Source organism: Balaenoptera physalus, assembly GCF_965194825.1.
Source record: "Balaenoptera physalus genome assembly, chromosome: 3".
Classification (NCBI taxonomy): Eukaryota; Metazoa; Chordata; class Mammalia; order Artiodactyla; family Balaenopteridae; genus Balaenoptera; species Balaenoptera physalus.
The window spans coordinates 75,339,768-75,357,816 of record NC_138890.1 but is presented as its reverse complement, the minus strand read 5'-3'; the positions used below and the strand labels follow the sequence as shown (position 1 = coordinate 75,357,816).

Below are 18,049 nucleotides of genomic sequence, written 5' to 3'. Positions count from 1 at the left end.
TAGATTGAGAATCCGTTTTGGTTTCTGTTTGTTGAAAGTCAGTGAGTGTGTCACTGGGCCTTTGGATTATCAGTTGGAATATCAAGAATATTAATTGTAACTCTATAGCTTTTAGAATATGTTGGAAAGTTGGTTTCATATAGTTATGTGAAGCCTAGCACAGGTCCAATAAACTCTTTGGAAGTTACTCTCTTAACTATATCTTATTTACTAGTGTGCTTTCTTATAGATGACTTTTAGAAAAAGCTGAGTGGGTAAGTAAAATAGATAATCTTTTAATGTTTCTAATATATTTATTGGATAGATGAAGATCTGGTTAATTAATATATTGTGCCTCTACTGAGCGCTTGGTAACATGCTTACAAGACTCCAAATTAGGAAGATAGTAGTATAACTAATTTGAATTCATTATATTTGGAAACTGTATTAATTGGCCGTTTGACATGGTTGATCACAAAGATACCATGTGTTATCTTTGTACTCAAGTCCTTGAGAATGACTTCTTTTGGAATTAGATTGGGCAGGCAGCCATTAAATGGACCACTGTTTTTCTCCCACGCTTAGCTGCACGCTGTTTCCCCACCGCCTCCCCTTCAACTCTGATACAGTGATAGTAAAACTGGCCTAGTTGCCTTTTTTATAAACCTCTTAAAACAAGAATTGCACTAAGTTTCTTATCAAGTGGGAATAACAGAAATTTTCTTTAAGAACAAGAACAGCAGCAACAAAACCCCTGAATTTTCTTTTGAAATGTCAAACCTCAAGGCATCTGTGATTTTTAGATATACTTTCGTTAAGGAGCCTGATAAACACTAATATTTCAGAGACTCTTATGTTCTAGTGTGAGTTATAATTCTAGAAATGTCACCTAAATGGAATCATTCTTCAAAATTTGGCTTACAAAAATAAGCCAAATTTTGGTTTCCAGGAAGATATTGACACATTATTTATAATATTATGTCTTTGTTTCTTCCTCTAAAATCTGTTTGCAAAAAGACCACTAGTTTTAAGTGGAAACAATTTTAATGCTGTGATACATTCTCACATCACTACTTTTAAGTGGGTCAGCTTCACAGAACTCCGTCACCACATTGCTTCTCTTCTGACCCTGGGATATTGGCCTTTACTCAGAGGGTTAGGGAATCTGGGAAGCCCAGGGAAAATTACATTAAAAAAATTCATAAAGTCAGATGTTACTTCCTTTTGATCTGGTTCTGATCAGCCAGGAAGAATGAAACTTGAAACATTTCACTAAAATAAAGACTATTAAAGTCACTTATTACTGTGTGTGAAGTGACATAAATCAGATTTTATAATTATAATGCATATATAGTTACTGTTGCTGGAAATTTAGAGTACTTGAGTTTCAAATTTTCATTTGTGCTGCTTAAGTAGGGGAAGACACTTTTGGGGAGCTGCCTGTAAGTCTCCCTCCACCTGTTTAGGGCCATTGAACAAAAGTGGGAAAAGAAACCCATTGAATAATTATGTTAAGGAAAGAACAATGGAAATTGTTCAGTGAACTGTTTCGATTATCCACTACATGCGAGGCACTCTGCTAGTTAAAGGTGGTGGAGAATACAAAAGTATAGGATAAGAATTCTGCTTTCTAATTCCTTTCCAGTTCATTGCAGAGGCTCTGACATTTTAAAAATTAGGAATAAAGAGCCCAATTATATTCAGTAATTAGAACAAATAAGTATTTTTTAATGTGTTCAGAAAGAGGGAGAATTTTAAGAGAAAAAATTGACACAGAGCCACAGAGATCAATAGAATGACAGAAAGGAGGAAGCAGGTGCCACAGAAGTAGAGAGGGCGACTTAGACATAGGAGTATTCCTCCCATTGGATTGCCTCTAAAGATGATCAAGGCAGTTTTATGTTTTCAGCTGTAGGCACAAATGCATTTCTAAGTACTTGTTCCATATAGGATATATATAAATCATGACTTAATCTAGATACATTGATTAATTTCTGGTTATTTTTCTTGAGTTGGTGGGGAGAGAGCATATTTCTCCAAACTAGACTATTAAGTCCACAAGGGCAGGGATGTTTGTCTCTCTTGTTTACTATGGTATTCCAAGTTCCTAGAGCAGTGCCTGACGTGTTGTAGCCTCTTAGAACTTAAGTTTTAGAAATATGGGCTTCTGTAAATGGAACTCTTAAGTCTAGTAGTCACCTGTCAACTCTGATGCTTAGGCCCTTGTTACATTATAAAGAGATCAGGTAGAGAAAGCATCAAAAATGATTCTTAGATTTTGAACTTGGAGGTCTGGAAAGAGGCTAGGGCTTTAATAGAAATAGGAACTATAGGGAAAGTAACAGATTTAAAAGGGAGTATGATAAATTTGGTTTTAGAAATACTGAGTGAGGTGCCAAACTTGGTCTAGCTAACTGGCCATGTGGGTGAGTGGTTAGGCTCAGGGAATCCTTTACATAGAGATGACAGTTGAAGCCACACTTTAGGTCAGACTGACAGTAATAATGATGGCCACCATTTGTTGAACTCTTACTATATGCCAGTCACTGCACTTTATATACTCATTTCATCCTGATATCAACCTTATTAAATGGATACTTCTGTTTCCAATTTCATAGTTGAGAACACTGAGATTTAGCAAGGTAAGATGTCTTTCCAGGGTCACATAGCTGGTAAGTGGTAGAACTAGGTTTTGAATCTAGATTCGTCTTACTCCAAAGTTATTAGCTGGTGCCAAGTCATAGGGAGATGTACAGGCAAATGAAGACTGAACAAAGACTATTAACATATTTTCTAGGAATCATTGGCAACCTTCAAATAAACTCTTATTTGAGTTCTGATATAGGGACAGAGTGTAGATTGGGAGGAGTTAAGGAATAAATGGAGAATTTTATAAAAATGGAAGTGGTAAATTAAGACAATAGTTTTTAAGAAGTTTGGAGGAAAACAAGAGATAAGACAGTAAGGTGACTTTGTAGGACCAAGAGAATTTGGGAGTTTTGTTATGGTTTTTATCTTGCTTTAAGATTTCATACATGCATGCATGTAATTCATTTATCTCAACAAATATTTATTGAGTGCCTATTCTATGCCAGATAGAGTGGGGAGATCTCTTGGGGAACAACACAAGGCTCTTGCTGTTACGGAGCTTAATTTTAATGGAGATGGGGGTGGGTATCAAGAAACACATCAATCAGTCAATCAGAAAAACATCAACATGGATAAATGCTATACAAAGAGTTAAAAGTGAAGTATAACATGTAAGAGTGTGTCTGCATGGAAGTTCTAGATTGTATGTTGGAAACGTCCTGTTTTAGAGATGTTCTCTGAGAATCTGAAAGGTAAGAAGACAGACAATAATCAAGAAGAGAATTCCAGGGAGTGAGAATAGATAGTGCCAAGTTCTTAAGGTGGAAATAACCTTGACATTGGAAGGAGGCTAGTGAGTAAATGGAAAGTGCTATGAGATCAGAGAGGTAGGCAGGATTCAGATCTTGTGGGGCTTTGTAAATTGGAGTAAAGACTATGGATGTTTATTTTAAATGAAACCAGGAAGTTGACATTAGAAGAACTTTAAGCAGAGAATTACGTGTTATCTAATTTACATCTTAAAAGGAGCACCTTGGTTGTTGTGTAGACAATCCATTAATGGGAGGTGGACACGGGTAAAAGCAGACCAGTTAATAGGTTTTTGCTCTTCTTCACTCAAGAGATAATGGTGGTCTGGACTGCAGATCTGGTAGTCATAGAGTGGGGAGGACCAATTAGGTTTGGGGTGTGTGTCAGGGGAGGATTTAACAGGATCTGCTGATGGTTTAAGTCAGAGTGGAATCACAGTAACTTCTGGATTTGGAGCTTGAACAACTGGGTGAATGAATGGGCAACATGAGAGTGAGACCTGAGCATGATTACAGATTGAAATGAAGGATCCATTGGAAGGAACAATATTGAAGTTTCCAAAGGAAGTAATTCATGATGTAGCAAGGTACCAAAAGATATTGGCACACAAGAGGGAACTGATTGCATTAGCCTTAAAAACCAAAGGACAGATTTCAAGATGAAAAAGAAGCAAGTTGCAAAGCAAATAATGAGTGACCTTATCATTAATAAAATGTAGACCTATTAGTATATTCAGTTATGAACAACTGCATACTAATTGTTTTGTGTTCCTCATATTAACTTTCTAATTTAAATACTTTATCATTGTATAACCTGTTACTTCGTGTGTGTGTATGTGTATTTTTTCTTTTTTGCAGGTTGTAAGTTCTACAAATGGAGAATTAAACACAGATGACCCTACTGCAGGACGTTCAAATGCACCTATCACAGCCCCTACGGAAGTAGAAGTGATGGATGAAACCAAGTATGTATTGGTTTTGCCTGGTTTAGTAACTTTTTTTTCTTAAACTGTGCATGTTTGAGATTTATAGTCATTACAGTTATTTAAGGAAATTTTTTTCAAGGAATAGATGCATGCAAAACAAGTGGTATGTTTAATTATTTTAATCACTAAGTTTAAAATAGCGCTATTTCAGTAGATGTTTTAATAATACAAAAATAAGAACTATGCTCAAATTCTTATTTAGAGTTAACAGCATATTTTTAGCTTTTTATTTTTAGGAATGTTGATGCATGAAAGTTATTGCTACACTATAGATGCTCATTTTTTTCTGTAAACATAAGAATAAATAACTATTAATTTTGTAGTATGCTGTATGTATTAGTATTAGTTTTAAGTTACTTTTTTTGTTGTTAAAGTAAATTATAATAATTCTGCTTGGAAAAAAATTAAGCGTGAAAAACAATGTGATAATTTCAATGTGGGCAGTTTCTGATGATCTCTCTCTCTCTCTCTTTTTCCTTGTATTTTTTTTGTGTTTAGCTGCCAGAAAGTGTTGAACATGTGGTGAGTTCTCAAGTGTAGGCAGGCAGAAATAGCTCCGTTGACTGTTATTTCAAAGATTTAGCACCATTTTGTGTTTTTTAAAAACAAACTTTTCAACATAGAAATTATAATTGGTAAAAGTTGTCCAAAAGTATTTGATGTCATTTACATTAGCTCTGAAAAGCAAGAAATAATTGAGGAGCTCTTTTGCCTGCTGCAACTTTTTTGCTTCAAGTGACATAGATTTGGGGGCACTTTTTTATTGAGTAGATGATACACCAACCTTGCTTGCGCTTATGCATTTGTTTTGTAACACAAGGCTTTATTTGCTATTTTAAATAGAAAGGCAAGTTTTTGAGTTAAGCTTTCTTTTTTTCCTGTTTGTAATTGTTAAATACACATAGCAATAGTATCACTAAACCAGTATTTCACTTACTAATTATATTGCCATTGAATACACATGGTATACATTGATAAATTTCATGATAAACTATAGTGAGAGAGTGTTATGAAAAATCCTCATCTAAATAGTTCCTGCTAAGATATTATGAAAAATAATATTCTTATCTGTTGCAATAATGTTGAATTTAAACTATTTTCCTGCCCTTGCCTTTAGTTATAATGCTGTGTTTAAAATGCTTCTCTTAATTTCAGGACAAATTTTGAGTCAGCCTTGGAGTGAATAAAGAAAGTTGTTTAAATTAGTAAATTTTGGAACATTTACTCATCTACTCATATCCAAAGGGAACCTTACATAAATGCTCATTTGCTGGCTGCAAGATGAGGAAACTTTTGTGGATATTTCTTTTTAAAGAGTAATGATCAAATGTCCATTTTAACCAGTTTGACTGTGGAATTAATTCATAGTCAGTATGACTTAGTTTGGTGGATTTCAGGATATAATTAGTCAGCTACATACTTTTGTATTTTTACGTCAAAAATATAAGCAACAGTATATATGTGCTTGTGCAATCCTAAGCACGGTTATAAAGGTGGGTGGCATGTGGCAGATAAGAATGCACATGGCCTTTGCAATTAAACATAGGTTGTAGAATCCTACTTCTGCCACTGTTTGTTTCCTTCAAGCTTGTTCCTTTTCCTGTAAAATGAGGCTAATAATATCTGCCTCATAGGTTGTTGAGAATATTAAATGTGATAAAGCACAGGTATTTTGTCTGGCACATGGCAGGTGCTCAGTTGCCATTATCACCCCTATCTGTTTCTCCGCTTCCGGCTGCCAGTGACCTCTCATCTGTGCTCTTCCCAGGCTTGTGCCTCTTCCGTCAGTATTCTGTGTTTTTACCTCCACACCACTCTTCACAGAAACTGGCTCTTCTGTGTTCGCATCCTCCGAGAGACCTGCTTTCCACCAAATCTGTTACATTTTTCCATGTATTCATTCAACAGTTACACTGCTTGGATTTCAGAAATATCTGATAGTATCCTTGCCCTTAAGTAGATCATACTCCAGTGGGGGTGATTGCAGTTGTATTAGCATTTATCAATGTATGATAAATACTATGAAAAAGGTATGAAAAATCCGTTAGAGCTTGTAAAGAAAAAGAGTGTTTACTGACAAGATGATCAGAGAATGCTTTTTGGAGGGGGCTTTGAAGAATGAGTAGTAATTTATTTAGCTGAGATGGGCGTGAGTGTGTATATTTATGGTTTGGGTTTTTATCTGTAGGTGTTGGAAGATGAGAAAAAGGAAAATGGTGGGAAGACTCTTCCTGAAGTGAGGTTCTCTTTTGCATAGAGTGTCAAGTCTAGATCACTTGGCAAGGCACCCTTCATGCCTTTCATGGTCTGGCTCCTGCCTGTCTTTCCCAGCCTCATTTTCCATTCTGAAGTCTATGTTCCGTCAGTTCCTTAAGTCTGCCATTGATATATGTTATTCTCTTTATCTATCTCCCACTTCTTGAAACTTCTTGGATTTCTTACAAGGTCTTTTTTATCTTAAGATCCCCAAGACCTCAACAAATTATTACTAAATAATTGACTACATAATGTAGTCTATCCATACAATGGACTATCAGTTAACAATATAAAAAATGAAATTGAAAACACGATGCTAAGTGACACAAGCCAGACATAAAAGGCCATTTACATTTACATTACATTATATGATCCATTTACATTAAATATCCAGAATAAGCAAATATATAGCGACAGAAAATAGACAGTGATTGCCTAGGGCAGCTTTGAGGAAGATGGGAGTGACTGCTGATAGGTTATATGGTTTCTTTATGGAGTGAAGAAAATGTTTTGAAGTTAAGTAGCGGTGAGGGCTGCAAAACTCTTTGAATACATTAAAAACCACTGAATTATACACTTTAAAGAGGTGAATTTAATGATGTGTGAATTATATCTGAAAAAAGCAGTTATTTGGAAAAATGGATAGCAGTCCATGATTTCAGGGAAGCTTTATTCCAGATGCGCTACAGAGATCCTCACATCTTCCCCAACTCTTTGCTAGTTAAAAACTCCTTTAAAACACACAGCATTTTGTCTTGTCTTTAATCAGGGTTATTCTGACATTCCTACAGGCTTATTATTGCATTCCTTGTATCCTCTTCGTCTGTGATTAAGAAATGTGAGCGTGATTTCTTTTTCTAAATTGCGTCTAATGCTTCTCTTCTCTCTTCCACCATTTTATGGGTAGCTAGAGACCTGCTTAGAATTCTTTTTCAGAATTTGTTTCCTACTTCCTTCTTTTCTTCTTACCTCTGATTGGCCGAGATCCCTCTCACCCCATCTCATTACTAGAATGTATTCTACAACGGATATTTTAGAGTCTCTTGTTTCCTAGAATAGTACCTCATGGGGTAAATGTATGATTTCCAAGTGATGGAAAATAGTCTCTTCCCCCAAGATAAAGTGGCTCCTTCATTAGTAATGAGATTTTGCCTTACCTTTTTTTACTGTAGCGGAGAATTTTTTTTTTTTAAGGCAGGTGATACAAATGATAGCACCCTCATCATTTCTTCCAGGAATTTAGGAGAACAAGGCTTCTTTTAAGTTTAGTTATTGAGTTTTTAAGTACTGTGAAGTCATCTTTTTTCCTGTTTCTCTGTTTCTCTTTTTTTCCCGCTTTCCATCATTTACTGAACAGTTATTGTGTGTTTGGTAATATGATGATTATGAAGATAAGTCAGGGCCCTTTTGTTCCATTAGAGGAGATAGTACGTACACCAGTGAATTTTACATAGTGGTTCTCATCCTGGCTTCATATCACAATCATCTGGGGAGTTTTAAAAATATGCCAGTACTTAAGCTGTACTTTCTGAGTTGTAGGGTCTGGTTACCAGTATTTTTTAAATGCCTTTAAGCCGATTCTAAGGAGCAACCAGGATTGAGAATCACTGGTCCAAAGCAAGGTATTATAGGATTAGCAGTATGGAGTTCAGAGACTGGAGTATGCACTGCTAGCTGAAGATCAGGAAGTCTTTGTGGGTAAGGATACATTTGCACTAGTTCTCAAAGATGAGTATGATTTGGCAAGGGAATGGGGGTCAGAGAGAAGAAGAGGTTGAGCAACAATGTGGAGCAAGGAAAGAATGGGTTAGTTTGAGTAGTAACCTGTGCACATAGAGAGTGTGAATATATTGGGAACTGAGATAGGCTAAGTGCCCAATCTTCAAGGGCCTTTAGTAGCAAGGTAAAATATAAATAAATTGGACATTATCTTTCTTAGCACAAGAAAGCATGCTGTGGGTTTTAAGCCAAGAAATGGTATAATCAGATTGAATCTTAAGAAAATTAATTCAGCAGCAGTTTGAGACTTATGTTGCTTCCTGGGGTTCCTCAGATTGCAGAAAATCTCCATTCCCTCTTTCCCTCCCTCCCTTCCTCCCTCCTTTCCTTCCTTCCTCCTAAAGTACAGGCTGCCTGGTAAGGAAGGCTGATGGAGGATGAGACTGAGAGGAGAATAGAAATAGGTTGGAACCAAATTTTAAAAGCTGTGTGGACTTAATGCCTCAGACAGTGAAGAACCATTGCTGAGATTTAAGAGGAAAAGGGCATGGCCATATTATGATGGGGGAAGTTTGGATGGCAGATTGGAGAGAGGAGGGTCTTAGGCTAGAAGTTAGTTAAAAGGCTCTTAGTGGTGGAGGCAAGAAGTTATGAACTAAGCCAGCATGAGAGGGTGGGGAGATTTTAAAAGTCATTTCAGACTTGAGGAACTAATTGCACGTGGATGGAGAGGAAGAAATTGAAGGTGAGGATGGGTCTGCAGGTTCTTAGTTAGAGTAGTTATGTGGTCTTGCTCTCTGATCTAAACTTACTTGCCTAACCAGACAGTTTCTCATTTTTATAATCGAGAGACCTAGAGAAATGAAATTACATTTCAAGTATAAGTTTTCAGGGGAAAAGTCCTTTGTCAATGAACTAAAGTTTAGATGTCATGAAAGATATTTTCTGTATACTCATCAACCAGACGAGGAGAGGCTAGGTTCTGGAGTCCTAAGTGGGTGGGGTCTGGCAGGTACCAACAGTCCCTCAACCGGCAGATGAGCCAGTGAGTCATTGTAGGGACAGATAACAACTTCAGATCCAATAAACCCACACACATATGGTCACCTTATTTTTGATAAAGGAGGCAAGGATGTACAATGGAGAAAAAGACAGCCTCTTCAATAAGTGGTGCTGGGAAAACTGGACAGCTACATGTAAAACAATGAAATTAGAACATTCCCTAACACCATACACAAAAATAAACTCAAAATGGATTAAAAGACCTAAATGTAAGGCCAGACACTATCAAACTCTTAGAGGAAAACATAGGCAGAAAACCCTATGACATAAATCACAGCAAGATCCTTTTTGACCCACCTCCTAGAGAAATGGAAATAAAAACAAAAATTAAAAAATGGGACCTAATGAAACTTAAAAGCTTTTGCACAGCAAAGGAAACCATAAACAAGACGAAAAGACAACCCTCAGAATGGGAGAAAATATTTGCAAATGAAGCAACTGACAAAGGATTAATCTCCAAAATTTACAAGCAGCTCATGCAGCTCAACATCAAAATAACAAACAACCCAATCCAAAAACGGGCAGAAAATCTAAATAGACATTTCTCCGAAGAAGATATATCAATTGCCAACAAACACATGAAACGATGCTCAACATCACTAATCATTAGAGAAATGCAAATTAAAACTACAATGAGGTATCGCCTCACACCGGTAAGAATGGCCATCATCAAAAAATCTACAAACAATAAATGCTGGAGAGGGTGTGGAGAAAAGGGAACCCTCTTGCACTGTTAGTGGGAATGTGAATGGATACAGCCACTATGGAGAACAGTATGGAGGTTCCTTAAAAAACTAAAAATAGAACTACCATACAACCCAGCAATCCCACTACTGGGCATATACCCTGAGAAAACCATAATTCAAAAACAGTCATGTACCACAATGTTCATTGCAGCTCTATTTACAATAGCCAGGACATGGAAGCAACCTAAGTGTCCATCGACAGATGCATGGATAAAGAAGATGTGGCACATATATACAATGGAATATTACTCAGCCATAAAAAGGAACGAAACTGAGTTATTTGTAGTGAGGTGGAGGGACCTAGAGACTGTCATACAGAGTGAAGTAAGTCAGAAAGAGAAAAACGAATACCATATGCTAACACATATATATGGAATCTTAAAAAAAGAAAATGGTTCTGAAGAATCTAGGGGCAGGGCAGGAATAAAGACGCAGACGTAGAGAATGGGAGAATGAACTTGAGGACACGGGGAGGGGGAAGGGTAAGCTGGGACAAAGTGAGAGAGTGGCATGGACTTATATATACTACCAAATGTAAAATAGATAGCTAGTGGGAAGCAGGGAGATCAGCTTGGTGCTTTGTGACCACCTAGAGGAGTGGGATAGGGAGGGTGGGAGGGAGACGTAAGAGGAAGGAGATATGGGGATATATGTATATGTATAGTTGATTCACTTTGTTATAAAGCAGAAACTAACACATCATTGGAAAGCAATTATACTGCAGTAAAAATGTTAAAAAAAAAATGTAAAATCAAGAAAAAACTTTATTTTAAATTAAAAAAAAAAAAAAGAACTTCAGATCCAGACAGAGGAACATGCTTCAGTTTCTGGGCAGACTTTTGAGAAGAAAGTATATGACATAAATCCAGGAAGACAAGCCATATTCTCCAAGAAGAAAAGGGCAATCAATAACGGGAAATGGTGGTGTGATGTCAATAGGAAAACCTTGGCTATTATCATCTATGTTTTCTACAGAATTTAGGACATTGACCCATTATGATTTCTTGTTTCCTACCTAAACAGTATTTCAAGCAACAGCCTTAATGTTCATCAGAAGCAGAACTTAACATTTATTCCCAAAGGATTTAAGACTAGAGATGTGGCTTCAAAGCTTCTAGGCTAGCCACCAAATGATCAGGTCAGAAGCATGAACCTGGCTTGTGAGGGCCTACTGGCTCACTGGAACCACACAAGGAATAATCAAGAAAGAACCAAGAAAAGGAGAATCAATGACAAGAACATGATTTAAATGTCTGGTCAGCTTATTCTTTCCCCAAGGTAGTTGTCAATAGCCTAGATCTGAGGAGACCCCACATGAGGTATGAACTAGTGGATAAGAAAATGTAGCCACTGAGCAGCAAGGAGAGAAAATATCCTTGAAAATTGTAAAGGTGTGAGTTATTTTCTAAGACCAGATAATTGAATTTATTGATAAAATAACCTGCTCACGTCATCTGTGAAAACTTCTGTATGTGCTGATTCCCGGAATCTGTGCTGTTATTTGCAGTTATTGTTTCCAATACCACCCGCCCCCCAACTGTACCAAGTTAAAATTACATGGTTTCTTTTTATGCATTTGCCTGCTCTCGTGTGAACTGATGACATGGTGTCCACTCAGTATCTCCAGGGGTCAGCTTATTGCATCCAGGACGAGGCCTCATTGAAATAGAGACGCAGAAGGGTGACCTGGCAGTTGGATATAGAAAGCAGTGCTCCTTGCAATTCAGAGTCCTTTAATAATTTGGTGCAAATCATCTCTCTCCAGAAAAGCTTCCACGGGCGCTAAAATCTGTATTTTGTAAGGTTTCACTAGGGTCTGTGGCCCAAGGGTAAGAACTTTAGCTTTAGAACATGCTTTAGAGTTTTGACCAGGTTCTTACTCTAGAAGTTAGTTGCATTTATGAGGCAAATCATTCATTAATTCAATAGGTATTAAATGAGTACCAACTTTGTGCCCATTTGTGGGATGTATCTGTGAGCAAGACCTTAGGAAACTTACATTCTATGTGGAGATAGATCGTAAGTAAATAAATAAAATAAATTCAGATTAGTACTATGTACTGAGGAAAATAACACAGTCGTGTGTCAGAGTGGCCATATGTGAGAAACAGTGTTTTAGACTCAGTGCTCAGGGCAATTGAGATGAGACCTAATTCATTAATCACTAAGACTATAAATCAGCTGTTTTGATAATGACTTTTAAGAAGTCAGCCGCAAGGTTAATGTCAATTTCCTTCTTAACTGCTGTGAGTATATCATATTTTGAGAGCATCTCTGTTCTCTGTACTTGGATGCATTCATATCGCATAAAGTAATGCTGTCCTCTAGTGGTAGTCAGTTTAATAGCATGCCAGCTCTACTTAGGCAAATGGCAAATCTATTTCAAGGGTGTACTCTATTCAGTGGGATTTATTTCTAAAAAATAGATGTCTTTTTTAGATTGCTTTTGATTTTAAAAGGTCTCTACAATTATAATGCATTTGAAGATCTTATTTAATCTTAAATAAATGCTTGGAGTAGTTTTCTGTGTTCAACAATACTTACACAATAGAAGGAAGGATTACCTAGGAAATAGGAAACACTCAACTCTCAGAACTGAAAGCAGATTAATGGTAAAAAATAAATCAGACAAGGTGAAGTACTAATTCAAGTGTGGTAAAGCTGAGACTTGAACTTGTTCATCAAAACATCTATTATATTCAATTCCCCATTCCAAAAGGCTTATGTATACCTTACAACACTTTTTTAGTAGAAAACTTTTTAAAAGAATATACTGAGGAATTTGAAAAGACAAATGACATTATTTAGGAACAGTGAATATTGTTAATAAAACTTTATATTAAACAATAAATTTCCATTGATATATGACCATATTCTTAAATTTAATATTCTAATTATTTGGTCTTTCTTTTAAATACCAATTTTTTAATTTTTTTTTTTACAATATGGACATTTTCTAACTCTTTTCTAAGTTTTTAATTGAAAGGTTCTTTTTAGAATAATGATTTTTATCTCCTAGTAGTTTTTTGTTTTGCTTTTTTATTTTAGAAAATATATATAACAGATTTGAGAAAGTATTAGGTACCTAACAGTTAGAAAAATTTGACTTACTTCTCTAAGTCTAGGAAAAATGTATTGTGCCTAGAGTCTTCTTTTACAGTGGTGTCTCTTTTTAAGGCCCTTGATTGGGTAATTTATTTCCATTCTTTCTGGTAGTTACCTCAGTAAGAGTAAAACCCATCAGGATTGATAATGGCACATATTTCTAGTTGAATCTTTATCAGCTGATATATACAATTTTGAATTATTCACATTCTAGTCATTATGTACTACTTGAATGCAATTTAAAAATGCAATTGTGTAATTTGGTTTTGAATGCCCCATAGTGATTTCATAATTATGGCATAAATCACAATAAATGGTCTGAAATTATTTTTGACTAAAGATAATGTGAGTGGAGAGAGTATGTAATTTAACTGGACAGTGTGGATTTTTGTTTACATTTATTTCACAGAAATAACGATATCTAGCCTTTATTTCATCTTCCATGATCTTTTGCTGGATAGGACACCTGAAGCTACATGGTCTCTTTTATTTTACGCTTAGCTTGAAAATGTTGAGTTAATATTGTTTTATGAAGGTGGGCTGGTAAGAATTAAAGGAACATCTTTGTAAGGACTTCAGTGGGAAAAAAAAAGGAGCCTCTCTATATGTGGTACCTGTCATCTTGATATTCTGATAGATTGACTTTCTTTTAGGTATGGAAGGGGAAAATGGCCAGACCTTTATTTGAAGGAATGCTGGACTTTTAGAATATATATACATGTGTGTGTATTTGTTTTGTTAGTTGCTGATCAGTGATTCTCATTTAACTTTCAGTTCCTACCAACCTCAGCATTGCTCTACATGTGTTGCATTTTCTCATGACTAGGAGAATTTACTGTGAGAAAAACTAGTTCTCTCAGGGATCATGTCTACGTTTTTTTGGCCTAGGAGTAAAAACCAGATATTTCTTAAATAGACTACAAAAACTGAATCAGTTTTCAATTGCAAAACTGAATCATCTTGATTATGCTATTTTAAATGTTAAGCATATTTTTACCTTAATTAAAATAACTTATGATCAGCTTGACCTTCTTTAACCTCTAAAGAATTAAAAGTGCCAATCTTAGCATTCTTATTCTCTTTAATGTATTTTCTCTCTTCCACTTCGTAAATATGATGGAAAATGTTTGTTGAAGAGTGTTTTGGGGATTTATCTTTTTAGTTTTGGAATCTAAACGAATTCTTAGTGAAAATAAAATCCCCAGATTAGGCTCATTATTGCTTTTCTAACAATGGCTTCAACAATCATATATGAATACCAGGAAAAAAGGGAAAGAATACATAAGATGTACTTTATATAACAGCATGCCATTGCCAGAAATTAGTATCTAAAATAGAATGTGATGGGTCAGTTGGGGTTCAGAACTTTATGGCTTTTTAGTTAGTCTTCGTGCAGAGCCTTTTCAGTTTAGTGGCTCCTTTTAATGTTGCATAGAATGTCTTGCTATTCTAAAAAGGCACACTGATGAAATGATAGTAACAACTCTGCCATCATTTCACTAATATATATGCTTCATTAGTATGTTCACTGTTTATGTTGCACTAGCCCGTGGCTTTCTATGACATTTAAGTTAATATGATAGATTCAACCTTACTTTGAAACATTTTAGTATTTTTATAATAAAAGGAGTATTTCCCTCCATCTGCAGGTGCTGCTGTTTTTTCAAACGAAGGAAAAGGAAAACCATACAGCGCCACAAATGACTCTGGACACAGACAGATCATGGGGAGTTACTTACGTGTTCATCTGCTGTCTTGTGATTAAAATCATCTCTGTAGTGACCACATATATTTTCAAGGACTCACTGTTAGAAACAAAAATGTCATACTTTCATACTTCATTTTGTGGTTGTCTTACATTCGTATTTTTTTCTAATTTAACTTTTATGGAAGCTTTAAAGTTTTGTCAAAACATGAGTGCTTTGCCCATCATTGAATGGAATGGACCAATGAGGTGGTATTGATGAATTACAGTTCTGTAGAACATTTTTCAGAAGCTCTCCTCCTGTTGTAGAAAGCAGTACAGTATCTTAAATGTCAACCAGTTATATACCTAATCTGGTTTTTATAACTTCTGTAAGAGAATAATCAAAGAGGAATTTTCTCCCCAGTGGATAATGCAACAGAGAAAACAGAGTTGCCCAAATATTTAAAAGAAGTTATCCCTTGAGAAGATCATTATCTGTGTGACATCTGCATTGATTTCACTGTTACTGACGGTACTGCTATTCATGAGTCATATTAACATTCTCTCTGTGAAATCATGGTACAGTTACTGCCCAGAGGTACTGAGGAAAAAGCTCTATGGGTTTGGTAGATGGTAGTGGTAAAATGAATCACAAGTAGTGTGGTAAATATGAGCTCTGCTTTTGTTGCACCACTATGTGAAGTACAGTGTTGCCGAAGTGGCAAAAGCGCTTATTTTTTAAAAATGCAAAATATTTGTATAATGTAACTTTATGCTTCCAGTTAATAATGTATGTTAGACAGCAAGAAATGAATACTTTGAGAAATGAGATATGTTGGAGTTTTTTGAAAAATACACTAAGGAGAAGGAATAAATGTGAATCTCACCGCATCATATGAGGCTGAAGTCTAAGGAGATCCCACTGAAACCTGCTGCTGAACGATTACATTCTCCTTAAGCAGAAAACTTTGGATGTGCCACACAATGGTGTCTGTTTATTAATTATTTGCCCTTTGATTTTAAAAAAAGACCCTCAGCAATAAAAATGGGTCACTCTATTGCCCTCTGCGCACATTAGTCTCTTGTATTCAACTTTGCTGGTTCTCTGGAATTTTCCTACTTTTTAGCATAATTTTGATGATTGAAAACTATTTTGGAGAGGATGGGTCAGGTGCTTTGTCCCCATAGTCTTTTGAAGTGCCTGCATATGAACAAAGTAATGGTTCTGTAAAAAAAGGAAACCCATTCCACTTTTCAAGTATGCTTTGTTTTAAGCCATGGAGACACAGGTATACTTTTGTCACATTCTACTAGCCAGAATTTGCAAGGAGAGTTAAGACAAAAACACTGGCTAGAAAGATAATTATGTTGTTCAAATCTCACATTCACCTTTCATTTATGAACTTGTTGCTTACTCCTTCCACTCAGCCCCTTCTTTTTGTCTTTAAGTGTGTGCCTCCGGGCATGCTTATTTATTTTTATTGTCTCAAGGTAACATTTAAAATATGTAATTAAAGTAAATAAATCTACATTTTTGACTTCATTATTGCATTTACAGGAATTTAACTGTACTTTGTAATTTATTTTTCTTGTTAGCCAAAAGTTCAGTGCATTGTTTTTGATGAATTAGGCACCCATATGAATACCGCAAATCAGGACATTATCATTGTTGCTCTGAAGCCTATGAATGATCTTTATAAGTTCTTGATTTTAAAGACCTACACTCAGCCTAGAAAACACTTGTTGTATAATTTGGTCAACAGTTTCCATTTTATCTATTTGTATACTGTCATGATGTCTTAAAACTACAGGAGTTACATACTGAGTTTTTATTTTTGTTTGCTTTGAGCAAGGTAGATGGATGTTTTGGCCATTATAATGTGAAACCACTTCTTTCTTTACAGTATTTGACCAAATTTGTGTGTCGATGATATTTGTAAATACATGCGATATCTGTATTTCTTATCATAAGCCTGTTTAGTTTTATTCTCAGTAGGGTTTTTGGACTGTACAGTGTTTATATGATCTGAACTCCTTATACATAAGAAGGTGTGTATATTAATCCAATTATGGACTTAAAATATTTTAAAACTATAAATACCCTTATTTGCTGCAAAGACCAGTGTGTAGACATTTGCTTTTTAGCAATATTTTTAAGTGCTCCATTTTAATGCCAAGGAATAAGTCTTTTGGCAACACAAACTGGTCAATAATAGGTAATGCAGGTATGTTCAGGTTAAGCCAACAATGTTTTGCATTTTTATGCTTCTTTTCTGTCAACACTAATGAAGTCAACATTGCCTGAATGTCTGAATAATGAAACACATCCCTGTTTAAAAGTATGTAACTGAAAAAGAAATAAAAAATAAAGGTAGTTTTTTTAAACTTGCTCTTTCCCCTTTCCTCTAATATGGGTAAAATAATGCCACTCACTAATTGAAGATAGGAATTTTAAAAATTCAGTTTATTTAATTTACTAAATGTGAAAAGCAGAGCTAAAGGAATATTCTTTTGTGTTTTTGATTTTGTTTTGCTTTGTTGGAACCCTACTGTAAAGAGTACATACCTGGAAGTATCTAAGCTTTCTTTAATGAAAGTTAAAAAAATTTTTTTTATACTTCTCTGAACTCCTTAATAGAGCAATTAATTAGAACTAATGCCACTAATAAACCGAGGGAAACAAGCTGAATCATTTCATCCCTTTTCAAAAATGAAGTCATATTATGATGTTCACAGAAATGAAATATTATTAAATCCAATTTTAAGTGAATGACTTTAATATCATTCCAGATGAAGAGCGTATATCTGTGAGAGTATCTCACAGTTCATCATTGTGCTAGGTGCTTTAACGGGTTTTACAAAATGGTGCTCTGTTTACTGAAAGATGCCAAAGGTAAGATAAGTCAAAGCAGCACACACTAAGCCCATGTGTGTCCATTAAGCACCACCATTCCGAAACAATAAGATCTAGAGATGAAACATAACAGGTTAAGCATGGGTTAAAAGGCCCTGTCTAGAAATATCTGACATAAGATTAGAGTTCAATCTGAATGACTATAGTTGCATTAGCACCCTTTGCTTTTGCAAGTGACAGAAACTTAACATGGCTTC

The 18,049-nt window shown here is 35.5% G+C and overlaps 1 protein-coding gene across 9 annotated transcripts in view; it reads left to right on the top strand.

The window, feature by feature from the left end:
* Positions 1-17,323, top strand: part of CSNK1G3 (casein kinase 1 gamma 3) — a 127,750-nt gene extending 110,427 nt beyond the window's left edge. For 5 of the 9 annotated variants that reach the window (XM_082457897.1, XM_082457896.1, XM_082457895.1 and 2 more), the window contains 3 exons: positions 4,236-4,342; positions 4,862-4,885; positions 14,901-17,323. In XM_082457897.1, the coding sequence (XP_082314023.1) occupies positions 4,236-4,342; positions 4,862-4,885; positions 14,901-14,955 (186 nt within the window). In that variant the 3' untranslated portion in view covers positions 14,956-17,323. The remainder of the gene's footprint in view (positions 1-4,235; positions 4,343-4,861; positions 4,886-14,900) is intronic. The other 4 variants (XM_082457899.1, XM_082457898.1, XM_082457903.1 and 1 more) reach the window with 1 other exon arrangement.
* The last annotated feature ends 726 nt before the right edge of the window (positions 17,324-18,049 follow it).